The sequence below is a fragment of the Salmo salar genome, chromosome 26 (assembly GCF_965601325.2).
Source record: "Salmo salar chromosome 26, fSalSal1, whole genome shotgun sequence".
In the NCBI taxonomy this organism is placed as follows: Eukaryota; Metazoa; Chordata; class Actinopteri; order Salmoniformes; family Salmonidae; genus Salmo; species Salmo salar.
The window spans coordinates 16,690,494-16,718,075 of NC_138316.1; the positions used below are offsets into that span (position 1 = coordinate 16,690,494).

Genomic DNA, 27,582 nt, shown 5'->3' on the forward strand with positions numbered 1-27,582 from the left:
TCTCGCTCCCTCTCTCTCTCTCCATCCCACTCTTCATCCCTCTCTCGCTCTCCCCCTTTCCCCCTCTCTGTCCTCAACCCACGGGTGTGGAGCCTACCTGTTCCCAGGACACCACCGGTGTGGAGCCTTCCTGTCCCCAGGACACCACCGGTGTGGAGCCTACCTGTTCCCAGGACACCACCGGTGTGGAGCCTACCTGTTCCCAGGACACCAACGGTGTGGAGCCTACCTGTTCCCAGGACACCACCGGTGTGGAGCCTACCTGTTCCCAGGACACCACCGGTGTGGAGCCTACCTGTTCCCAGGACACCACCGGTGTGGAGCCTACCTGTTCCCAGGACACCACCGGTGTGGAGCCTACCTGTTCCCAGGACACCACCGGTGTGGAGCCTTCCTGTTCCCAGGACACCACCGGTGTGGAGTCTACCTGTTCCCAGGACACCACCGGTGTGGAGCCTACCTGTTCCCAGGACACCAACGGTGTGGAGCCTACCTGTTCCCAGGACACCACCGGTGTGGAGCCTACCTGTCCCCAGGACACCACCGGTGTGGAGCCTACCTGTTCCCAGGACACCACCGGTGTGGAGCCTACCTGTCCCCAGGACACCACCGGTGTGGAGCCTACCTGTTCCCAGGACACCACCGGTGTGGAGCCTACCTGTTCCCAGGACACCACCGGTGTGGAGCCTACCTGTCCCCAGGACACCACCGGTGTGGAGCCTTCCTGTCCCCAGGACACCACTGGTGTGGCCAACCAGCCACACAATCAAACTCTTGCCTGAGACAGAGGAGGACCAAATGTGGAAATCCCCCTGAGGAATGTGGCTGTGCTCCTATGTGGGGACACCAGACCATCATGCCATTCCATGTGAGTCTGACCCTGGTGGAGTTGAGCAGGCAGAGCCCCGCCCTGTCTGAGAAATAATAATACTCACTGGCCAGGTGAACGGCAATGGTGCGGCTGGTCAGGGCTCCAAAGGGGCCGGCGCTCACACAGCTGTAGCCCCCCTCAACCCTTTGAGGTGTCCGACCATCCACAGAGGTGGGCAGCACCAGCAGTGATCCGTTGGCAAGGGTCCTGAGGGAGTTCCCCTCCCCCTCCAGCACGGGGAGCCCATCCTGCAGCCAGGTGACGTTGAGGGGCGTGTCCAGCGGCGTGGCCCCCAGGTGACAGTCCAGCAGTAGGGGCTGTCCTGGCTCCAGCACCACGAGGACAGGCCCCGCCCCACAGCTCAGCTCCACCGTCACATGCTTCTCTGGAGGGGGAACAGGGGAGAGAAGGGGGGAGGGAGAGAGTTAGACTCCAAATCCTGACAGACATGAGTGGTCTGAGATTAGTGTGCATGGGGAGACAGGTTAGCATGAGAGATGGAGGAGGGAGAGAAGGAATGAAGGGCGAAAACAACAAATGTCAAATTGCTAGAAAACATGCAACACAACATGTTTGACAAAGAAAGGATCAGTCTATAATTTTAATGGTAGGTTTATTTGAACAGTGAGAGACAGAATAACAACAGAAAAATCCAGAAAAACGCATGTCAAAAATGTTATAAATTGATTTGCATTTTAATGAGGGAAATAAGTATTTGACCCCTCTGCAAAACATGACTTAGTACTTGGTGGCAAAACCCTTGTTGGCAATCACAGAGGTCAGACGTTTCTTGTAGTTGGCCACCAGGTTTGCACACATCTCAGGAGGGATTTTGTCCCACTCCTCTTTGCAGATCTTCTCCAAGTCATTAAGGTTTCGAGGCTGACGTTTGGCAACTCGAACCTTCAGCTCCCTCCACAGATTTTCTATGGGATTAAGGTCTGGAGACTGGCTAGGCCACTCCAGGACCTTAATGTGCTTCTTCTTGAACCACTCCTTTGTTGCCTTGGCCGTGTGTTTTGGGTCATTGTCATGCTGGAATACCCATCCACGACCCATTTTCAATGCCCTGGCTGAGGGAAGGAGGTTCTCACCCAAGATTTGACGGTACATGGCCCCGTCCATCGTCCCTTTGATGCGGTGAAGTTGTCCTGTCCCCTTAGCAGAAAAACACCCCCAAAGCATAATGTTTCCACCTCCATGTTTGACGGTGGGGATGGTGTTCTTGGGGTCATAGGCAGCATTCCTCCTCTCCAAAACACAGCGAGTTGAGTTGATGCCAAAGAGCTCCATTTTGGTCTCATCTGACCACAACACTTTCACCCAGTTGTCCTCTGAATCATTCAGATGTTCATTGGCAAACTTCAGACGGGCATGTATATGTGCTTTCTTGAGCAGGGGGACCTTGTGGGCGCTGCAGGATTTCAGTCCTTCACGGCGTAGTGTGTTACCAATTGTTTTCTTGGTGACTATGGTCCCAGCTGCCTTGAGATCATTGACAAGATCCTCCCGTGTAGTTCTGGGCTGATTCCTCACTGTTCTCATGATCCTTGCAACTCCACGAGGTGAGATCTTGCATGGAGCCCCAGGCCGAGGGAGATTGACAGTTCTTTTGTGTTTCTTCCATTTGCGAATAATCGCACCAACTGTTGTCACCTTCTCACCAAGCTGCTTGGCGATGGTCTTGTAGCCCATTCCAGCCTTGTGTATGTCTACAATCTTGTCCCTGACAACCTTGGAGAGCTCTTTGGTCTTGGCCATGGTGGAGAGTTTGGAATCTGATTGATTGATTGCTTCTGTGGACAGGTGTCTTTTATACAGGTAACAAGCTGAGATAAGGAGCACTCCCTTTAAGAGTGTGCTCCTAATCTCAGCTCGTTACCTGTATAAAAGACACCTGGGAGCCAGAAATCATTCTGATTGAGAGGGGGTCAAATACTTATTTCCCTCATTAAAATGCAAATCAATTTATAACATTTTTGACATGCGTTTTTCTGGATTTTTTTGTTGTTATTCTGTCTTTCACTGTTCAAATAAACCTACCATTAAAATTATAGACTGATCATTTCTTTGTCAGTGGGCAAACTTACAAAATCAGCAGGGGATCAAATACTTTTTTCCCTCACTGTAGCACGAGAGCACCTGAAAGCAGCAGTGTGCTGTTCTGTTATCCAGAGGTGTTCCTGGGATGAGTAAACACATCAGAGGAGTTGGCCTATTTTTCATCAGCTAATAAACGAGGGCTGCCTGCTGTATGTCAGGCTGCTGTAGCCAAGGCACACTCAGTCCCCCCAGCTCACCTCCACTGCTCCTCTCTCTTCTCCTCCATTTACACTAATTAGGTCTTATTAAGTCATTAAACCGTTTGCTGCCATTTCCCTGCTCCCTGCCCGAGGATTCACTGGACCATTCTGTGTGGAAGCCATTACTCCACATACACACAATGACCCACACTCCCATCTCCAGCTACAGTAATCACATCAACCACCCTGTGAAGAGAGACAGAACACAACCGCAACATATTACAGCACTGAGACAGACTACTCTAGAGGAGACTGTCCTTAACACACACAGAAACACGCACGCACGCGGGCACAGAGGTATCATCACTCAGAGATGTTATGCCTGTCCAGTACGGATGGCGAATATGGGGGCTATGAGATATCCATCTGAGCATGTGAAGTAGAGTCGGGGCTCAGGGGGGTGGGGTCCACTCCAGAAGACCCCTGCTGGGCATTCATACTGAGCCATGGTGAATGGACAACATGGCAGGGAGCTCCTAGCTTACACGCAGAGAGGGAGGGAGGGAGGGAGGGAGGGAGGGAGGGAGGGAGGGAGGGAGGGAGGGAGGGAGAGACTGAAAGAGGGAGAGAGGAAGCAAGAGAGAGAGAAAATTACAATACAGAGAGAGGGAAGAAAAGGAGCGAGAATGGGAGGGAGGGATGGATAGAGGTGAGGAAGGCAACAAGGATGGGGGTGGATGATGGGCATCTCCACGGTAACTTTAAAATGTATGCCAAATAAAAAACATTACATTTCAAAGTTTAACTAACCATACAATTCTATGCACAAGTACTACTTTTAACAATTTCCACAGACACATTTACCCTCCCCAAAAATGTTTTTTTAATTTGGGAAGGCTGTGGGTTTTTTATTGGGCACAGGGGAAGGTAGTGCGTTTCTTTTCCTGGTTTATATTCGCTCTTTTGCAGGTTTTACTATATCATTTCATCCATCATAGCCACATTTCCTCATCTGCTTGCAAGAGACTCCCCATATCAAGGTGTTTTTGTACTTCCCTTATGCACTATGCTTTTCCACATGCTATTTTTTACTATACCAAAGGTCAAAAATAGTCGACCAGTCTGCCTCTCCTGCCCTCTATCCACCAATCATAGTGACAATAGCCAATAGTGGTGGGTGGATCGTTTGTCCAGATCTGCAATAGGCTAACTAGCAATCATACCACACATTCAAAGCGGCATACATTTTCAATGTGAATCCACAAGCACAAATAGAAATAGTTGATAGGCAGCGGAAAAGGCCAGGTGCATCATTGAGCATGAAAGAACAGTAGACATGAGACATGCAGCTCAAAAAGCTCTGGTATTGATCTTGTTTAGGGACAACACAATTATCCTAGACTAGTCTACAACACCACAATGTAATGAATAATTTGATTATTAAGCCCTGTGATTTGAATGTTTCATTCCATTTGGATCAGTTGTAGTTCTACTCTCGACAATTTCTAAGGACTAGAAAGGCACAGTAGCAGGTCCGTCTTGCTGTATTTTTACTTCTGATCCTGTGATGCTCTGTCTGTTGCGGATCGTCATTCACCCAAATCGTCATATGGTAATTTGACCACATGGTCCCAGCAGGCCCAGTTATTCAGGAAAGTTTAACACTCGCTCTTCCTCCTCTCCAATCTGGGCGGCTATTCCTCACACACCTAGAACCTAATGCCTTAATATAGCCTAAATATTTGTTGTTTAACTTTTAACATGTATAAGCTTTTATATGTGGCATAAACACAACCAGTCACAATGTTTTAATCTGATTAGGCAACTTCAAAAGTATCCTGTTGGCATGCGCAGGTTCGTCCAAAATATCATTCCAGCATCCTCAAAATGGCTTGACATTAACCAGTTTTCCATCCAACCTTTTTATGCGAGTAAAGTACGTCGGATAACAAAATGTAATGATAGGCCTGATGGAAACAGCTAATTTGTCAGTAAACTTTCAAATGTTGACAAAACCAAATATGCTAGACAAGGTGGGATCTTTTTGTGTCGAAAAAAAATATTATTCTAGAAATGTCACTGGAAACGCTAATATGCACAAATATTGATATAATAATCATCATATCGAAGTAAACTTAGAGTCGCGCGATGATATGGTGTGTGGTCCTCCCACTACGACTCGGAAAGCATGCAGTTTATTAAACTACAGATTAAATCAATTATTATGAATTTCACAGCTTGATGCTCCTTTCATTGCTAAATATCAAGGGTCTTATTCTGGTGACATGATGATCGATGCTTGGCTGCCGTTTGACAAAGAAAAATGATCTTGCACCTTTGTCCATAATAATCTCATCATGTAGGCTATACCCGCACTGTATTTGCGAGCTGTTGGCTAGAATGCATGTGCCAATACCAGATCGGGCAGATTGGGAAACATAAGGAGCATTTTTAGTGACAAAGTAGACCGAGAGTTGAAAATGCCATGGAAACTAGAGGTCGACGGATTAATCGGAATGGCCGATTAATTAGGGCCAATTTCAAGTTTTTATAACAATCAGTAATTGGTATTTTTGGACACCGATTTGCCGGATAAAAAGAAAATATATATATATATATTTTTTTTTACACCTTTATTTAACTAGGCAAGTCAGATTAAAAACACATTCTTATTTTCAATGACGGCCTAGGAACGGGGGTTAACTGCCTTGTTCAGGGGCAGAACAACAGATTTTTACCTTGTCACCTCGGGGATTCGTTTTTGCAACCTTCCGGTTACTAGTCCAACGCTCTAACCACCTGCCTTACATTGCACTCCACGAGGAGCCTGCGTGACAGGCTGACTACCTGTTACGCGAGGGCAGCAAGAAGCCAAGGTAAGTTGCTAGCTAGCATTAAACTTATCTTATAAAAAACTATCAATCTTAACATAATCACTAGTTAAACTAGTAATATCATCAACCATGTGTAGTTATCTAACGTGTCCTGCGTTGCATATAATCGATGCGGTGCCTGTTAATTTCTCATTGAATCACAGCCTACTTCGACAAACAGGTGATGATTTAACAACTGCATTTGCGAAAAAAGCACTGTCGTTGCACCAATGTACCTAACCATAAACATCAATGCCTTTCTTTAAAATCAATACACAAGTATATAACATATATAACATGAATTTCTTATAACTAGGGAAGTGACATTGTGTCACTTCTCTTGCGTTCTTGCGTTCCGCAAGCAGTCAGGGTATATACAGCAGTTTGGGCCGCCTGGCTCATTGCGAACTGTGTGAAGTCCATTTATTCCTAACAAAGGCCATAATTACTTTGCCAGAATTGTACATAATTATGACATAACATTGAAGGTTGTGCAATGTAACAGGAATATTTAGACTTAGGAATGCCACCCGTGAGATAAAATACGGAACGGTTCCGTATTTCACTGAAATAATAAACGTTTCGTTTTCGAAATGATCGTTTCTGGATTCGACCATATTAATGACCAAAGGCTCATATTTCTGTGTGTTATTATGTTATAATTAAGTCTATGATTTGATATTTGATAGAGCAGTCTGACTGAGCGATGGTAGGCAGCAGCAGGCTCGTAAGCATTCATTCAAACAGCACCTTCGTGCGTTTGCCAGCAGCTCTTCGCAATTCTTCAAGCATTGCGCTGTTTATGACTTCAACCCCCGAGATTAGGCTGGTGTAACCGGTGAAATGGCTAGCTAGTTAGCAGGGTGCGCGCTAATAGCGTTTCAAAAATCACTCGCTCTGAGACTTGGGAGTGGTTGTTCCCCTTGCTCTACATGGGTAACGCTGCTTCAAGGGTGGCTGTTGTCGATGTGTTCCTGGTAGGAGCTCGAACTGGCTATACTACAGTGCCTATAAGAACATCCAATAGTCAAAGGTATATGAAATACAAATCGTATAGAGAGAAATAGTCCTATAATTCCTATAATAACTACAACCTAAAACTTCTTACCTGGGAATATTGAAGAGTCATGTTAAAACAAACCACCAGCTTTCCTATGTTCTCATGTTCTGAGCACGGAACTTAAACGTTAGCTTTTTTACATGGCACATATTGCACTTTTACTTTCTTCTCCAACACTTTGTTTTTGCATTATTTAAACCAAATTGAACATGTTTCATTATTTATTTGAGGGTAAATTGATAGTATTTATGTATTATATTAAGTTAAAATAAGTGTTCATTCAGTATTGTTGTAATTGTCATTATTAGAAAGAAATAAAAAAATCGGCCGATTAATCGGTATCGGCTTTTTTGGCCCTCCAATAATCAGTATCGGCGTTGAAACATCATAATCGGTCGACCTCTAATGGAAACCCATTTAATTTGTATTTTTTAATGTGCACTACGTGTTTACACACATACTTTTATCCGCAACAAGTCAATTTGATGGAAACAACCCTGATGGGGAAATTAGCATATTCATTTTATGCGCATTTTAGAAAAGTCGCATTAAAATCTGTCGCCAATTGAATGGAAACCTTGCTATAGACACCCTAAAGACTGTGCAAGTTGTCACTTAGATTATGCCTACATATCATTGTTCACCAGCAGACAAGCCAAAAGAAGTTTGTAAGAATAAACTCCCCCTCATATTCATCTGGAGGTCGAGCATTTTAAGCAGCTCGGCTGGCTATCTGTGGACAAAAGAGTAGTATTAACCACTCTTGGGTAGGGGGCAGTATTTTCATGTCCGGATGAAAAGCGTGCCCAAAGTAAACTGCCTGTTTCTCAGGCCCAGAAGCTAGGATATGCATATAATTGGTAGATTTGGATAGAAAACACTCTAAAGTTTCTAAAACTGTTAAAAAGATGTCTGTGAGTATAACAGAACTGATATGGCAGGCGAAACCCCGAGGACAAACCATCCCCCCCCCCAAAACAATCAGCCTACCACTGTTTTCAATGGCTGTCACTTTTATTATAAGGCGAAATCCTCCCAGATTGCAGTTCCTAGGGCTTCCACTAGATGTCAACAGTCTTTAGAAATAGTTTCATGTTGGTTTTTGGAAAAATGAGCCAGAAATTGTAGTTTTTCTAAGTGGCTCCCATTTTGGCTGTAATGTCTCCAAGCGCATGGAAGAGAGCGCGTTCTTTGGTATTTTTCTCCAGTAAAGACAATAACAATTTTCCATCTTAAATTGTATTGTTTATTTACGTATTAGGGTACCTAAAGTTTGATTATAAACGTTGTTTGACTTGTTTGGAAAAGTTTATTAGTAACGCTTGGGATTCATTTTGTATGCATTTTGATGGAGGGAAACTGGGTGGATTATTGACTGAAGCACGCCAGCTAAACTGACTTTTTATGGATATAAAGAAGGACATTATCGAACAAAAGGACCATTTGTGATGTATCTGGGACCTTTTGGAGTGCCAACAGAAGAAGATCATCAAAGGTAAGGCATTTATTATATCGCTATTTCTGACTTTCGTGGCGCACCTGCCTGGTTGAAATATGTTTTTCATGCTTTTGTATGCGGGGTGCTGTCCTCAGATAATCGCATGGTGTGCTTTCGCCGTAAAGCCTTTTTGAAATCTGACACAGCGGCTGGATTAACAAGAAGTTAAGCTTTAGTTTAATGTATTACACTTGTGATTTTATGAAATTTAAATATTTATAATTCTGTAGTTTGAATTTTGCGCTCTGCAATTTCACTGGATGTTGGCCAGGTGGGATGCTACTGTCCCACCTGCCCATAAGAAGTTAATTCAACTTGGTCTGGTCCACAGGATTATCACGGATAGAGTTCAGTACAGTGCAGTAGGGTACAGTACAGTAAAGTATAGTTCAGTACAGTAGAATATACTGTACTCTACAGTAATATACTCTTCTTTTCTCCACTATACTGTACTGTACTACATGACCAAAAGTATGTGGACGCCTGCTCATCGAACATCTCATTCAAAAATCATGGGCGTTAATATGGAGTTGGTCCCCCTTTGCTGCTATAACAGCCTCCACTCTTCTGGGATGGCTTTTCGCTAGATGTTGGAACATTGTGCTGGGACTTGCTTCCATTCAGCCACAAGAACATTAGTGAGGTCGGGCACTGATGTTGGCTGATTAGGCCTGGCTCACAGTCGGCATTCCAATTCATCCCAGACGTGTTCAATGGGGTTAAAGTCAGGACTCTGTGCAGGCCAGTCAAGTTCTTCCACACTGATCTCAACAAACCATTTCTGTATGGACCTTGCTTTGTGGACGGGGGCATTGTCATGCTGAAACAGGAAAGGCTTTACCTGAACTTTTGCCACAAAGTTGGATGCACAGAATTGTCTAGAATGTCATTATATGCTGTAGCGTTAAGATTTCCCTCCACTAGAACTAAGTGGCCTAGACCGAACCATGAAAAACATGAAAACCAAACCATTATTCCTCCTCCACCAAACTTTACAGTTGGCACCATGCATTGGGGCAGGTAGCGTTCTCCTGGCATCCGCCAAACCCAGATTCGTCCAATGGACTGCCAGATGGTGAAGCGTGATTCATCACTCCAGAGAACGCGTTTCCACTGCTCCAGAGTCCAATGGCGGCGAGCTTTACACCATTCTAGCTGACGCTTGGCATTGCGCATGGTGATCTTAAGCTTGTTTGCGGCTGCTCGGCCATGGAAACCCATTTCATGAAGCTCCCGATGAACAGTTATTGTGCTGACTTTGATTCCAGAGGCAGTTTGGAACTCGGTAGTGAGTGTTGCAACCGAGGACAGACGATTTTTAGGCGCTACGCGCTTCAGCACTCGGCGGTCCTGTTCTGTGAGCTTGTCTGGCCTACCACTTCACAGCTGAGCCATTGTTGCTCCTAGACGCCATTGGACTCTGGAGCAGTGGAAACGCATTCTCTGGAGTGATGAATCACGTCATTTACAGTGGACCGGGACAGCTCTAGCAGGGCAGAAATTCGACGAACTGACTTGTTGGAAATGTGGCATCCTATGACGGTTCCACGTTGAAAGTCACTGAGCACTTCAGTAAGCCATTCGACTGCCAATGTTTGTCTATGGAGATCACATAGACAAACATTGTGTGCTCGATTTTATACACCTGTCAGAAACAGGTGGGTGCACAGTGGGTGAGAATGCTGGTTAAAGTAAGTGGAAAGAGAGGGGGCTCATGGGTAGGTGTCAGTAAGATCTTTGAGATGTGACATTAACTGGAGAGGGAGAGAGAAACGGAGGTTGTCCAGACTCATACTGTTATAACACTCTTGGTTTGACCTCCAGACAACAGAAAGACAAAGATAACAGTTATGAGCTGAACATAACAGTATGCCAGTGGAAGGGAGGACAGTAGCAGGTGACCCAACTGCGGTTTGTGATTATTATGATTTCCCATTGTAGCCAATTCAGTTACAGTAATTACAGATTTTTTGGTAATTCATTTACCAATTTTAATCACTTATGGTAGGTCTACCATGACTTGTTACTTCTGTGAACTTTCATTATCCTCTCTCCTGGGCATGGGCCCTCAGATCCTCAAAAAGTTCTACAGCTGCACCATTGAGAGCATCTTGACTGGCTGCATAACCACTTGGTACGGCAACTGCTTGGTATCTGACCGCAAAGTGCTAAAGAAGGCATAGCCGTGGGAAGATGGGGGTGGGGGTGCTACAATTTAGCGCTACAGATGGCTATATACCCGTGTTACAGACACACTACAAACGGCTATATCAGTCTGCTAATAAAGGACTAGTAAAGGCCCAGTGCACATTTTTTTTAAATTATTAATGAAAAAAATATTCAGGATTTTTTAGGGGGTGCTGCAACACCCTCAGCACCCCACGCCTATGACAGAGGGTAGTGCGTACAGCCTAGTACACTGGGGCCGAGCTCCCTGCCATCCAGGACCTCTATACCAGGCGGTGTTAGAGGAAGGCCCTAAACTTGTCAAAGACTCCATCCACCCAAGTCATAGAGTGTTCTCTCTGCTACCTCATGACAACCAGTACTGAAGTCTGGAACCAACAGGACTCAGAACAGCTTCTACCCCCAAGCCATAAGACCGCTAAATAGTTAACCAAATAGCTACCCAGACTATCTGCATTGACCCCCTTTGTGCTTACTCTTTTGACTCAACACATACACTGCTGCTACTGCTTATTATATATCCTGTTGCCTAGTCACTTTACCCCTACCTATATGTACATACACTGCCTTCAGAAAGTATTCACAACCCTTGACTCTTTCCACATTTTGTTGTGTTACACTCTGGATATAAAATTGATTACATTTTGATTTTGTGTCACTAGCCTACACACAATCCGCCATAATGTCAAAGTGGAATTAAGTTTTTACAAATGTTTACAAATGAATTAAAAATGAAAATCTGAAATGTCTTGAGTCAATCAGTATTCAACTCCTTTGTTAAGGCAAGCCTAAATAAGTATAGGATTAAAAATATACTTAACCAGTCACATAATAAATTGCATGGACACTATTAGTATTTAACATGATTTTTGAATGACTACCGCATCTCTGTACCCCACACATACTGTAAGGTCCCTCTGACGAGCAGTGAATTTCAAAGACAGATTCAACCACAAAGACCAATGCCTCGCAAATAAGGGCACCTAAAGGGTACTGTAGATGGGTCCCCACCAAAAAAATACATTGAATACCCCTTGAGCATGGTTAAGTTATTAATTACACTTTGGATGGTGTATCAATACACCCAGTCACTACAAAGATACAGGCATCCTGTCACACCCTGATCTGTTTCACCAGTGTTTGTGCTTGTCTCCACCCCCCATTATCCCCAGTGTATTTATACCTGTGTTCTCTGTTTGTCTGTTACCAATTCGATTTGTTCTGTCAAGCCTACCAGCGTTTTTTCCTGTGCTCCTTTCTGTATCTAGTTCCTGTTTTATAGCTTTCCCAATTTTTGACCATTCTGCCTGCCCTGACCCTGCCTGTCGTTCTATACCTTGTCATACCACCCTGGATTACTGACTTCTGCCTGCCCTGAGTCTGCCTGTCGTTCTGTTCCTTTCGGACTCTACTCTGGACTATTGACCTCTGCCTGCCCTTGACCTGTCATTTGCCTGTCCCCCTGTTTTTGTAATAAACTTTTGTTACTTTGAAACTGTCTGCATCTTGGTCTTTTCCTGAGCCTTGACAGTACGAACGGACCCAGCAGACTTGGACCAGCTCCGCAACGCCGTTTCCCCCCAAGGAGCCACCAATGGAAGGCACGGGGAGTTCCTTCGTGGTCTTATGGAAGTGTTCCAGACCTTGGCCGAACGCCATTACCATGCTTTGAACACTTTCCTGGAGCAATTCTGCGGGTTGTCTGTCAGGCAGCCTACCACGACGATAACCTCCCAGCCCCTCAGTAACCCGGCTGTTAGCAGCGCGGCCCCCCGGTTTCTTGAGAGCCCCGCTTACCTCCCCCGGAACACTTCGCTGAAAAGCCAGGAACCTGTCGGATGTTTCTTGTGCAGTGTTCTCTCATCATCGAGCTGCAGCCCTCTTCCTACCCCTCATATCGCTCGAAGATAGTGTACCTCATCACACTGATGTCCGGGAGGGCTCTCGCCTAGGCTACAGCCGTGTGGGAACAACTGTCGGCCGTTTGCTTCAGTCTGGAGGAGTTTGTGGCGAAGGTGAAGAAGGTTTTTGATCCATTGTCCGGGAGAGAGATCCGTACAACCGACGGATCTTGACTCACTCATTGCCTTGACCATCTGGATAGATGGGCGGCTATGGGAACGCAGGAAGGAGAGGGGGTCCGATTCCACTCGCCTGCTCAAGGATTCCACCTCGTCTCTGAGGCATCCCGGAAGTCCCCGATGTCTCTGTTGCCGAGAGGACCCGAGGCTACCCGAGTTCCACCCAGAGTCTCAGAAGTCTGCCGAATCACCTCTTCCTGCACCTAGGCAGAGCTAGGCTGTCCCCAGCCAAATGTCCACACCGGCTTCACACAAAGAGTTGCCTGTATTGCGGGACTACTGGTCATTTCGTGTCCTCTTTTCCACTAAAAGACCAGGCTCACCAGTAGCAGCGAGTACTCTGGTGAGCCATAAGGAAAACTTTTCCTCTCCCCTTACGCGCACCCCTTTCCATGCATTCTGCTGTGGGGGAACCAGTCGAAATCTCTTCGAGTACTGACCAACTCTGAGGCTGATGAGAGTTTTATGGATTCTACCCTGGTGTCCGAGCTGGGCATCCCCACTCAGCCCCTCTCCATTCCCATGGACGTTAGAGTGCTGGATGGGCACTCTACAGGCTGGGTCACCCACAATACCACTCCCATCAACCTACGAGTGTCAGGGAACCACAGCAAGGCTATCCAATTAAGTCTCCTCAGGTTCTCGTGTACTGGGATTCTCTTGCCTCCAGCAACACAATTCCCTTATTGACTGGACTACTGGTGCCATCATGGGCTGGAGCCCGTTCGGCCACGCTCATTGCCTGAAGTCAGCGCAGCCTGCCCCAGGACGTCTTCCAGTGGGCTCAGAAGTTGCCACCGGACCTCTCCGCCATTCCTGCGGAGTACCAGGAACTCTGGGAGGTTTTCAGTAAGGCCCGGGCCACTTCACTTTCTCCGCACCGCCCCTATGACTGCGGGATCGACTTTCTCCCAGGCACCACACCGGCCCGGTACGACTGTACTCTCTGTCGGATCCGGAGACCAAGGCTATGGAGACCTACATCAAGGACACCATGCATCGACTACCGGGGCCTCAATGACATCATGGTGAAGAACCGCTACCCGCTACCACTCATCGCCTCGACCTTCGAGCCACTCCAGGGTGCCACCGTTTTCTCCAAGTTGGACCTGCGGAACGCCTACCACCTAGTGAGGATACGGGGGGGGGGGGGGGAGTAGAAGACTGCCATCAACACGGCCAGTGGTCACTACGAATATCTGGTCATGCCATTTGGCCTTACCAATGCCCAAACTGTGTTCCAGCCCTGGTCAATGACGTTCTCCGCGACATGCTGGACCGGTTTGTCTTCATCTACCTTGACGTCATCCTCGTTTTCTCCCATTCAGCCCAAGAACATGTGCTCCAAGTCCAACAGCGCCACCATCCCCTTCCTTGGGTACATCATCGCTGCAGGGAATGTGCAGATGGATCCCAGGAAGGTGAAAGCGGTGGTGCATTGGCCTCAGCCTACGTACAGAGTGCAGCTGAAACGTTTCCTGGGATTTGCCAACTTTTATTCACGCTTTATCCGGGGCTACAGCACCCTGGCTTCCCTCTGTCTGCACTCAACTCTCCCAAGGTTCAGTTCACGTGGGCCCCAGCTGCTGACCGGGCATTCCGGGACCTCAAGCACCCCTTCACCACAGCTCCCATATTGGTTCATCCTGACCCGTCCCGTCAGTTCGTGGTGGAGGCCGATGCTTCAGATGTCAGAGTGGAGGCTGTCCTATCCCAGCGTTCTTCCCTGGACCTCAAGTTACATCCCTGCGCCTTCTTCTCCCACCACCTCAAGGCCAAGGAGAGGAATTACGATTTGGGAAATCGTGAGCTTCTCGCAGTGAAGATGGCGTTGGAGGAGTGGAGGGGGCGTAACATCCGTTCATTGTGTGGATGGATCACAAGAGCCTCTCAATTCCAGTAAAGCTAAGTGGGCCCTGCTTTTCACCCAGTTTAACTTCTCCCTCTCCTACCCTCTCCTACCATTCTTGGACCAGGATCCAAGAATATCAAGCCGGATGCGCTGTCATGCCGCCATAGCCCCGCGGCTACACCCTCGGACCCCCGAGACCATCCTTCTCACCTCGTGCCTAGCACTCAGCCAGGGAATAGGGAAGCAGGCTGGGAACAGGGGGGGCCCAGATAACCAGATTTTTGTTCCTGATGCTGTCCGCTGCTCTGTCCTGGAGTGGGCCCACTCTTCCAGGCTTGCCTGCCACCAGGGCTCCCATTGGACCCTGGCCTTTGTGCGGCAACGCTTTTTGTGACCGACCATGGTCCCGGACATCTCCGCGTTCGTCGCCGCCTGCATGGTCTGTGCGCAGAACAACACTCATCGGGAAGCTCGGGCTGGTCTCCTTCAACCACTGCCTGTCCCTCACAGTCCCTGGTCTCACATATCCCTGGACTTTGTCACGGGTCTTGCCCCGTCTGATGGCAACACCGCCATCCTGACAGTAGTGGACTGGTTTTCCAAAGCCGCCCACTTCATTCCCCTCCCCAAGCTACCCTCTACCAAAGAGACAGTCCAGCTCATGGTGCAGCACATCAAGAATAGACTGACGAGTTTCAGAAGAAAGTTCTTTGTTTCCGGCCATTTTGAGCCTGTAATCGAACCCACAAATGTTGATGCTCCAGATACTCAACTAATCTAAAGGCCAGTTCAGAACAACAGTTTTCAGCTGTGCTAACATAATTGCAAAAGGGTTTTCTAATGAGCAATTAGCCTTTTAAAATTATAAACTTGGATTAGCTAACACAACGTGTCAGTAGAACACAGGAGTGATGGTTGCTGATAATGGACCTCTGTACGCCTATGTAGATATTCCATTACAAATCAGCCGTTTCCAGCTACAATAGTCATTTACAACATTAACAATGTCTACACTGTATTTCTGATCAATTTTATTTTATTTTAATGGACAATAAATGTGCTTTTCTTTCAAAAACAAGGACATTTCTAAGTGACTCCAAATTTTGAACGGTAGTGTATGAGTCCAGAATATATATATATATATATATATATATATATATATATATATATTACGGACTCTGACATTGCTCGTTCTGATATTTCTTAATGTCTTTATTTTTATTGTTTGGATTTGTGTGTATTGTTCTGTATTGTTAGGTATTACTGCACTGTCGGTGCTAGAAACATAAGCATTTCACTGCACCTGCAATAACATCTGCAAATATGTGTATGCGACAAATACAATTTGATTTGATTTGAAAGGGGTAGAGAGGCAGAGGCTAATGTTTCCATGCCTGCTGTTTAGTTATACAATACCTCACCCTTCTAATAACTTCTAGATGGTAGGAAATGGCAAGTCCTGCATAACAGAGTCACTGGGAGGAGGAGCCGAGAGAGAGAGAGAAAGAGAGACAGACAGAGAGAGAGAGAGACAGAGAGACACATAGAGAGAGAGAGAGAGAGACAGAAAGACAGAGAGAGAGATGAAGAGTGAAATGTTCTGTTCCCTTCATATGAGAAAGAGAGGAGAGAAAGAGTAAACAGGTGGATAATGTGTAGGGCATACACCAGCTGTCAAAAAAGACTCAATCAGCTGGGCCTTTATAAAATAGATTAACTCTACTTTCACTAAAGCATATAAAACCCAAAATAATGGTCTTTCTAGGATCTCTTTTGTGGTTTTATTTTGTGGCTTTATTTCTTAGCAAAGCAAATGATAGGGTAACTTCCATACAGACACACAGACACTGGTCATTCAATCAATGAACTGTCTGGATATGAATCTCTATTGTTATCAGAAACATTATTACTGCACACAAACTGTGGCTCTGGTTTGACTAAATGGGTCATATTTCAATAGAAATCGTTTAAACACATTTGTCCATATCTATTCAGGAACGATAGATAGTACACTGGGATCTGTCACACAACGGCTGTTTTGTTGCTGAAGCGCGAATGTATGATGCATGGAAGAGCGCCTGTACTTTTGTGTGTTTATCTTAGGGTTTCCATTTTGAAAATGTGGCGCCAGACATTTGACCGGTAGCATCTTAATTTACCGGATATTCTCATTATAAACCCAGCAATGCTATCACGGTTAACGGAAACCATGGTATGTGCGTTTGCACGTGCATGACTGTTGGCGCGTGTATGTTTGTGTGTGACTGTGTGCGTGAGTGTAACTGTACATGTGTGGGTACGTGTGTGTGTGTGTACCCACAGGAGCAGGGAACATTATGTGCACTGCACCAGCCCTACGGAAAGGGTGGACAGAGACAGATGGGCTGATTGATAGCACAGTGCAAATACAGTCTGACGATCAGCAGGACGTTGGAACATGCGTTTGCCCCTGTTTGTGTGTGTGTGTGTGTGTGTGTGTGTGTGTGTGTGTGTGGTGTGTGTGTGTGTGTGTGTGTGTGTGTGTCAGCATAAAAATCAACCAACTTTACGTGCATGAAGACAAAGGGCTTACGCCTACCCACTCACTCACAGGAATATTACCATATTATCCTTTTTTAAATATATATATATATATATATATATATATATATATATATATATATATATATATATTTTTTTTTACAATTTGTGGTCCAAGTGGCGTAACTACAGTAGTTGAAAACATCTATATCAACTATATGTGGCTTTCTAATTAAAATCAGTTGTCAAACATTGCAACAACAAGAAGGAGGAAAGTCCCAGGCAGCCATTAACCAAGGTGGGCAGGGAGGGACTCTCCAGTTTCACCACGCGCTAGGGAGCTCCGTGTACAATAACATTGACTAGGCGCCAATTTTATACAGCCAAACATACCTCACAATTGTCTAAACATTTAACCTAATAGCTTTTATCTGCGTCACCTACAGCCTGCTGAAGTAGGGTATAATGTTATCTGATTCTTCCTGGAGAAAAACGGAATCAGTCTAGTGGAGGGCGAAGAGGTAAAGCACATCAATATCTCTCTCTGAAGGGGAGGCAAGGGGCCTTCCCCTGTTAGCAAACACTTTGGCTCTTGTTTTAGTCCTCATGTTTCCTCTAGGCCCGCATTATTAGCAAAATTATGATCATTCTACGCAATTAGACAGGCCCACTGGACTGACGATGGACCAACCCATCTGGCATTTGCCAAAACTGCCCTATGGCCAGTCCATTTTTGGCATACGACATGGAATATACTGCATATTGCCTTAAATTTCACACAGTGTGGGTCATAAACATTCTGCTCCATCTATGTACCTTGTCTTGCTCTGGACCAAACTACAACAATGGAGAAGTTGGGAAACACTAAACAATACATTGCCTTGCTGGTGATTTTCAGTTTGATTCTCAAGAGTAATATCCACATGCTATAATTCCATCCAGGACAGGCTGAGTAGAGTTTGAGTCACACACTGAGTGGAGAAATGCACGCAACCCCAGCAGCAGCTGCAGTGTCAGCTGCTGGCCGTTCCAGCTGTGCCCGCCAGCGGCTCAGCTACAGCACGATTCTCACAGTCACCCACATGAGGTTTCACACCGCTCTCAAGTTGGCACAAACTGGATTTATACTCTTTATCATATTTATACTGTTTATCGTATAGGCCAGGCGTACAGTAAAGTGACCAATCATAATGCAGTTCAGCAGAGGTAGCAGAGGCCCAGGGAGCTAGACTCTTTCCCACTCATGTTTACATTTATACTCGAAAGGACAGTCTGCAACATATTAACAATGGGAGGCAGACAGATACATAGATGGAAAAAGAGAGAGAGAGGGAGAGAGGGAAAGAAAGAAGAGAGATGGGGGAGAGAAACAACAGAGAAGAGAAACATGGCCTGAGTTAGCATTTGTTCCCCTCCAGTGCTTCATGACTGCTGGTGTGCTCGCTCTATGTACAGTACTCATTCATGCAAATCCTGGGCTGCTCCAATCACAGGCCTGTGTTCCTATAGGCTTTACAAATGGCCTCAGAGCAGCATATGGCTAGGGGCCTCGGTGTGGCCATGGCTACATCAATGGGTCAACAACACCAGCAGCAAAACTAACATGGGACGGACGGGAGGCTGCAGGAGGGAAAAGCCCATCCAGGGCAACCACAAGGTCATATACTGTAGCTGCAGGGTTGGAGAGAGAGGGACACGGACTATTAAAAACCCAGAACTCCCCCCTGACGTTTTATTATTGTGTCTGTGAGATTTGATTTGATCAACTCAACCAAATGGTTTCAGAGGGAGACACTTGATAGTATCACAAGGCAGAGATCAACAGCACTGATATAAACCGAGTGGTGGTGTGTTATGAATCAAGATGATACATTGGTCATATATATACTGGTTAGAATGTTCTGTTTTGTCTTTTTAAAACGGGTTAAATTGCTATTTTTACCCTGTAGGCACCTGCAACTTACCACAGGTGAGCAAAACTACATAATAAACGAGGCTCACTTGCCTCCAACCAAATTAATTCGAATTTTTAATAACTTTGTCAATTTTTGGACTTTTAAGGGCGATAAATCATTTTAAGTTTTGATTTTTTTTTGGGGGGGGGGGGTTCTGTGCAGTTGTAAACCAAAAGAATACGAGTGAAGACCAAAAGTTTTTTCAATTTCAACTTATTTATGAAGAAATGGTGAATGGTGCAAGGGGGACAATATATTTGACCGCAACTGTACATACATACATCATGGTTGGATTTGTGTAACAGGCTACACAGTTTTGTTTGTGTATACCCATGTGTACTCTGTACAACCTCTTATGTCCAGTCCAATATAAACCCCTAGCTCCTGCTCCTACTGAACCCCTCCAGTCTCTTAAATTGGATGCAGCGGAGAACGAATGCCCCCTCTTATTGAAGCCACCGAAGTTCAATGCCAAACACGGTACTGCAGGCATTGTTAGCAGAAAACAGGATCCCTCATTATAGTGAATGGAAAAATGGCGATCTTTGTGGTCAATCTTCATGATAATAAATAAAAATGACACTACAATCATGTTACCAATATATAATATAATATTGCTTCTAATTCACCAGATGTATGTCCTTAAAATTATTATTTTTCAAATCGCACCCAAAAGAAGCTATACGGATAATTGAATTGCTAATGGCAGCATACCGTACCCCGGTCGGCCTTCGACTTGAAATACTCAATAAAAGGGGGCAGCACTGAGCTAGCCTGCAATGTTGCTTCCTGGAGCAGCTCAAATTACGCATGTTATGTCTCCATGAGATGACATCTTAATAAGCGACTTAATTTAGCTTCAATGTGCTGTTGAGTCTTCACGTAGGAATGAATGGTGTCACATGACCAATGGCTTTGTCCATTCATATATACAGTCATTGATTGGATTAAGTAATATGGTGGAAAACCTCACCTAGCATAAAAGAGGGTTAATTAAGCAATGAGGTATGAGGGGGTATGGTATATGGCCAATATAACAGGGCTAAGGGCTGTTCTTAAGCACAACGCAACGTGGAGTGCCTGGACACAGCCCTTAGCTGTGGTATATTGGCCATATACCACAAACCCCTGAGGTGCCTTATCGCTATTATAAACTGGTTACCAACGTAATTAGAGCAGTAAAAACCCATGGTATACGGTCTGATATACCACAGCTGTCAGCCAATCAGCATTCAGGGCTCGATCTATACCATATTGTTTATACCCTTCTTAACTTTTCAGATATGCAAATAGTGTTTAGAGGTAGGGGCTAGGGATTGATTTGGGTCTGGACCCTACTCTGCACCTTGCCTACTCAATCAGGGTTCTCTCCCCTCATGCAGCGGCCCCTCCCCTCCTCAGTCCCCCTCCCCACTGCAATCCCCATGCTACTCCTCCTTGGTCATGTGACTGAGCGGACAGCAGTGTGGAATGGAAGGAATGTGATCGCATGACTGTTTACCCAACCAGCGCCGTGAGGAAGAGACCCTGCTCTTATACACACACACACACACACACACACAAATCACCATCTCTGCCTAAAGCACACACACACATACACACTAGCAACAGAACAAAAACATGTAGCCTGTAGCTTGTGACTCGTTTACCACACATAGACACGTCTTTTAACTCAAAAATGATTATCCCTTAGATAACACAGCTGACAAACCCTAATGAGCCAGACATAATAAATAAGAACCATCTAAAACAAATATATTGATGAAGTTACCGTGTGGCATTATACAATACAAAAATGAATCCATCAAATCAATTACTTTTCTTCAAGATAGCGGTACCGTCCTGTTAAAACTAACCAACAGTAGGCAGTGGGCACACAGCAGCAGCACATGAGTGTTTTAACATTCAGCCCTAGCTGTAGTGTAATACTCTGGGGATCACCTGACTGGACCCATCCCTGTGATAAACGTATCACACAGCATATTGATCCAGCACTATTGATCCTGGGCTGTTTATAGCCCGGGGGGGCATCAATACTCACAACGCTCTCTCTGAAGTCCCGTTGGCACTGATAGGTATTTCTAGAGAACATCAAAACTCCCCACAGCCAGTGGGAACTCCCCACAGCCAGTACTGGGAAATGGACTTGAGAGGGCCATGCACTGCAGCAGTCAACCGTGACCGTGTAAAAGGAGTAGGCCTATGTGTTGTGGTTGATTAAATAATCATCCCAAACCGATTGCAGAGATGAGGCAAATAAGTAGCTATACATCAACCAATAACCAATAAGCCTTTTTAGTGCGGAGTTGGCTTAAGTGTAAAGGTTGTTTTGAGAAACTTAGAGGAATCCTAGACGTCAGCCTACAGAGATTTAGGTGCAGTCTAATTGAACAGAATGAGCTCTGCACTTATCCCAGCTGGCAGCCATCAGAGCAGGGAAGGAGGCTTTAGAGACCAGACATCTCTAACAGTGCAGGAAGATGGACGTCTTACATTCACAGGTGGATGGATCTCAACATCATGACGTACCTTACACATACAAATAAAACTTTTTGGTGCAGATCAAAAGTATACCACAGAAAAATTGAATTGGTGCACCGGTAATAACAACAAAAAACATTCATTCCACTCCATTACATACAATATTGTTACTAGGGGGCAATTACAGTGTTACTAACACACATGATAGTATGAAGTACAGGTCAATCGATTAATCGGCAAGGACGATTAATTAGGGCCGATTTCAACTTTTCATAACAATCGGTAATCTGTCTTTTTGGACGCCGATTATGGCCGATTACATAGCAATCCAGGAGGAAACTGCGTGGCAGGCTGACCACCTGTTACGCGAGTGCAGCGTCAAAAGGACCTTGTGGCTGCAAGGAGCCAAGGTAAGTTGCTAGCTAGCATTAAACTTATCTCATAAAAAACAATCAATCTTCACATAATCACTAGTTAACTACACGTGGTTGATGATATTACTAGGTTAACTAGCTTGTCCTGCGTTGCATATAATCAATGCGGTGCCTGTTAAACTATCACTTAATCACAGCCTACTTCATCTTCGCCAAACGGGGGATGATTTAACAAAAGCGCATTTGCGAAAAAAGCACAATCGTTCCACAAATGTACCTAACCATAAACATCAATGCCTTTCTTAAAATCAATACACAGAAGCATATTTTGTTAAAAGAAATTCATGTTAGCAGGCAATATTAACTAGGGAAATTGTGTCACTTCTCTTGCGTTCTGTGCAAGCAGAGTCAGGGTATATGCAACAGTTTGGGCCGCCTGGCTCGTTGCGAACTGTGTGAAGACCATTTCTTTCTTACAAAGACCGTAATTAATTTGCCAGAATTTCACATAATTATGACATAACATTGAAGGTTGTGCAATGTAACAGCAATATTTAGACTTAGGGATGCCACCCGTTTGATAAAATATGGAATGGTTCTGTATTTCACTGAAAGAATCATCTTTTTTTCTCTCGAAAAGACAGTTTCCGGATTTTACCATATTAATGGCCAAAGGCATCAATGCCTCTGCATCGTCAGCTTCCTGACTACTCATCTAATATTTGACAGTAATCTGGTTAAAGTCAAAGGGAAGCTCTCTGAACCACTTACAGGCAACCACCGACTTGTGCAACCACAGAAACCCTGAACCTGAAGACGACCACCACAATAAAGAGTCCAGTAGACACCATAGGCCAGACATACAGTAAAAGTGAAAGTCTTCCTGTCTCATTCAAGCTACTTCCCTCTGTCACTGAACAGTCCTTTATACCACCTCTGAGACTGGGATTGGCCCTCTGACACTACCAAACATGAACATACACACTCAGCCAGCCATACAAACCAACATCTTCACTGGACAAAGATATGCAGCTCAAATTCAGCCTGGGGCCTCTTTAAATAATATGCATCCTAATTTAGCTGTGTATCTCCAGGGGGATCACGATGCACTCACATACAAATAGAGTAGGCACTAGGCTTGGGCGATATGCTGTTTATACCATATACCGGGGTATTTCGAAATACAGACGGTATGATTTTCAATGCCGTTGCGGGGGTTGCGTCCTATGCCACTGCTTATAAGTTAAGTATAACTATAAGAAATCTAAGATGTGTCAAATAAATCATATCTGGCTCGGGGCTCCAGCTATGCATTTGGTTTGCTGACTTGCTAGCTAGGTGGCTAGATGTCAAGATCCAGCTTCTTGGTTACAGCAGAGACATTCAATCCCCTCCTGGATTAAGATCGCTGTTGCCTAAATTGTTTTGGGCGTCAAAAAATGTGCACCCCTTGTGTGCACATTCGGTAATACTGTATACCCCGGTATGGTACAGAAACGGTATGACGGTATGACAATCTGGATACCTCACAATCCTAGTAGGCACACATGTATGCACAGTCAGACACACACAAAGACACATACTACACTAATCATGCTTATAAACATGCCATTTCCACCCCACTGGGCTGTCAGAAACACAGCAATCACACCTCAAGGACCAAGGGATTGAGATATGGGCACAATAAATCAAATAAGACGGCTTGGATTACAAGCGGATTTTTGCCAGACAAAGTTCAAATAATGCTAATGACTTTAGCCAAGCGCATAGTCATTGATGCAACAAACTTAACATAATTACTCCATTTACAGAACATCTCATTAAGGACAAAGAAATGCAATTATCTTTATTAAGCAGGACTTGTTCACAAGCATCCTCCAGGGGCTGAGTTAGGTTGCTGAGGAAGCTGCAGACAGGGGCTGAGGTAGGTTGCTGAGGAAGCTGCAGACAGGGGCTGAGGTAGGGTGCTGCAGACAGGGGCTGAGGTAGGGTGCTGCAGACAGGGGCTGAGGTAGGGTGCTGCAGACAGGGGCTGAGGTAGGGTGCTGCAGACAGGGGCTGAGGTAGGGTGCTGCAGACAGGGGCTGATGTAGGGTGCTGCAGATAGGGGATGAAGTAGGGTGCTGCAGACAGGGGCTGAGGTAGGGTGCTGCAGACAGGGGCTGATGTAGGGTGCTGCAGACAGGGGCTGAGGTAGGGTGCTGCAGACAGGGGATGAAGTAGGGTGCTGCAGACAGGGGCTGAGGTAGGGTGCTGCAGACAGGGGCTGAGGTAGGGTGCTGCAGACAGGGGCTGATGTAGGGTGCTGCAGACAGGGAATGAGGTAGGGTGCTGCAGACAGGGGCTGAGGTAGGGTGCTGCAGACAGGGGCTGAGGTAGGGTGCTGCAGACAGGGGCTGATGTAGGGTGCTGCAGACAGGGGCTGATGTAGGGTGCTGCAGACAGGGGATGAGGTAGGGTGCTGCAGACTAGGACTGAGTCAGTGGCATGTAATAGGGATGGATTGGGTGGACATAGGCCCTGTTCCAATTTAGATATCCTTCCTAACTCAACTCCTGGGAAAACACAGATCTATATATGATTGGATGGGTAACTAAGGTTACCTACCAATCCACTACTTTCACCAATCACAACCAGTTAATATCTGTGATTACATTGAGAAAGGTAGGAATGAAGGGGAGGGAGGCATTGAACAGGGCCAATGATTAAGGACTAGGAGGGGCAGAGGTCAGTCGAGCCTCAGACAGAGGTAGGAAGAGTGAGGAGGAGTCAAATTGAAGCAGTAGTCAGTGGGCTGATTAACACTGAGCATTAAATCATTGACCATGGATGAGATAAGATGACTAGGGCGAGTCAGGATTAGAGAGTAAAATGAGAATGGGAGACAACGCTGGGAACCATAGAGAGGATGCCTCTTTTGAGTGAAGTAGTGATGAGGGTTCAGTGAAACCCCAGTAATTTGGTCGGTGTGCATGTGACACTCCTAGCAGGAGTACTGGGTTAGAGGGAGGGAGAGCGAGAGAGAGAGAGACAGAGAGCTTGTCTAAACACACAGACACTCACTCACTCTCACAGCATTCATTTGTTCCTGATGAGTTCAGCGGAGTTGACATATTTTCATTTGATCTTTCAAATGGAAAAAACAGGCTCTTTGTTTGTGGATCTGATACAGCGACATCCCATGCACCCAAACTCTCTCCAGTCAATTAATCCCCGCCCCACTATCAGCCCCTACTCCCACCCAGCAACCTCCATTCACCAGCTCCAGTTCCCACAATACCCTCCCAACCAACCCACCACCCTTAACATTCCTCTTTCTCTCTCCAAACATACCACACTCACAAACACACACACACACACACACACACACACACACACACACACACACACACACACACACACACACACACACACACACACACACACACACACACACACACACACACACACACACACACACACACACAGGAAAGCTCCCACTAGTCCAGCGAAGGCTCTACAGTGCTCCACTGTGGGAACACACCCTAGGGTGTATGAGGGCTGAGGGAGATGCTCACACACACTACTGTGGGCCTTGTGATGAGCACATGCCACTGTTGCCTGTTCCAAACACACACACCTCTAATAGCTCAGGCTGTCAACAGGTGTAGCGGTGGTAACGATCCACTCCAGTAACTCACGCAGCTGAACAATTTGTTTGTTTGTTAAACTCTGTCTGTAAACACGCTGGATGATTCAGAATCCATTGAAGAGCTTGAACGATTCATTGACGAGAGATACTTATGAACTCTTAGAAACATGTCGCTAGCTTCGGAGGACTCAAGCATTGTTAAGGACAACCAACCCAATCAACAAAACAAAATCAGGTTGGACAATAGGTATCAACGATGGAACCAAACCATCCCCTAGTAAGAGGGCGCGTGTGGCGAGTGGGGAGAGGTTTACAGATATGGATGTTGACTTGTTAAAATCCATCAATGAAAGGCTTGCCAAACTTGATATCTTGGATATATTACGAGAGGACATCAATGCATTATGTGCTAGTCTAGAATTTAGCCAACGTCAAATTGATGATCTAAGGAAAGAGAACACGGAGCTGAAAGGTACTGTAGACTCTATTCATAGCAAGGTGGAGGTGGTACAAAGGGAGAACAAACAACTTAAAGAAACCTTGCTTGATGTACAGTGTCGATCAATGCGGGACAATCTCATATTTTCAGGGATACCGGAGAATGACAACAGCAGAGGCTGTGAGGACACAGTCCGAGATTTTATGTCAACTCAACTAAAACTGCCCACTGATGTTGTGCGTGATGTCACTTTCCATAGAAGAGTCCATAGAATAGGTAAGGCCTCTGGAAATAGGCCACGGGCTATTATTGCATGTTTTGACAAATTTAAGCAAAAGGAAATGACGAAGAACATGGGCAGAGAACTCAGAAACACTGATTTTAGAATGAATGATCACTTCCCCACCGAGATCAATGAAAGGAGAAAAAAACTATATCCCATCATGAAGGAAAAACGTTGCCTGAATCAACGAGTCTCCATGGTGATGGATAAACTTTATATCAGCGGGCAATTGTATCGGGACTCTAGAGTAACTCCCTGGCTATTTTAATTTAATGTTCAAATTTGGGTTTGTATGTTGTAGTGTATCATGACAACTTCAACTATAACGAATACATGCTCTATTGATCTTCACTTGACAAGGAAAGGGTTGCATATAGCTCAGGTTAATGTATGTAGCCTTCCTAACAAAATACATGAGGTTTTTAACTTGGTCAACATAAATAATATTCATATTTTGGCCTTGACCGAAACGCATTTAGATGAATCTGTAAATGATGGGCAAATTAACATTCATGGATATAGTCTACTTAGAAGGGACAGGAATAGGAATGGTGGGGGTGTAGCACTGTATATTCAGAATCAGATACCTTTTAAGAGGAGGGATGACCTTAATGTATGTCAAGTAGAGGCACTATGGGCTCAGGTACATCTGCCTCACCAGGCAGCCATATTGGTGGGATGTGTGTATAGACCTCCTAGCTCTAAGGTGTCCTATCTGGATGACTTATGCACTGGGTTTGACAAGGCCACAGATAGCAACAGAGATGTATTTATCTTGGGTGATTTGAATATAAATTGAAAGGATCACAATAATTTGAATAGAACAAAATTGATGAGATATGCGGAGAACTGTGGTTTGAAACAAATGGTTAATGATACTACTAGATCATCAATTAAGTTGGGTCATCGTTCAGACACATGCATTGATCTGATTTTCTGTAATATACCATCGCAATGCTTAAAAGCCAGATCAATGCCAGTGGGCTGGACAGACCATAATATTGTGACCATAACCATGAACACCAAGGTTCCAAAGAAACCCCCTAGGATTGTGGTCAAGAGAAATTTTAAAACATTTAATTATGAGCTATTTCTAAATGATTTGGCTGCTGTACCCTGGGAGCTGATTTATCTAGAGGATGATTTAAATCACGCTACAGAATGTTTTATTGATTTGCTCACTGAGGTTATGGACCATCATGCCACTATAAGAAAGAGTACAGTTGGTGCTCGT

At 45.3% G+C, this 27,582-nt stretch overlaps 1 protein-coding gene across 2 annotated transcripts in view; it reads right to left on the reverse strand.

The window, feature by feature from the left end:
- The window catches only part of igdcc4 (immunoglobulin superfamily, DCC subclass, member 4), a 65,564-nt gene that overhangs the window by 32,287 nt on the left and 5,695 nt on the right, over positions 1-27,582 (reverse strand). For both annotated transcript variants that reach the window (XM_014175439.3, XM_045708217.2), the window contains exon 2: positions 936-1,256. In XM_014175439.3, coding sequence (XP_014030914.3) covers positions 936-1,256 — 321 coding nt within the window. The remainder of the gene's footprint in view (positions 1-935; positions 1,257-27,582) is intronic.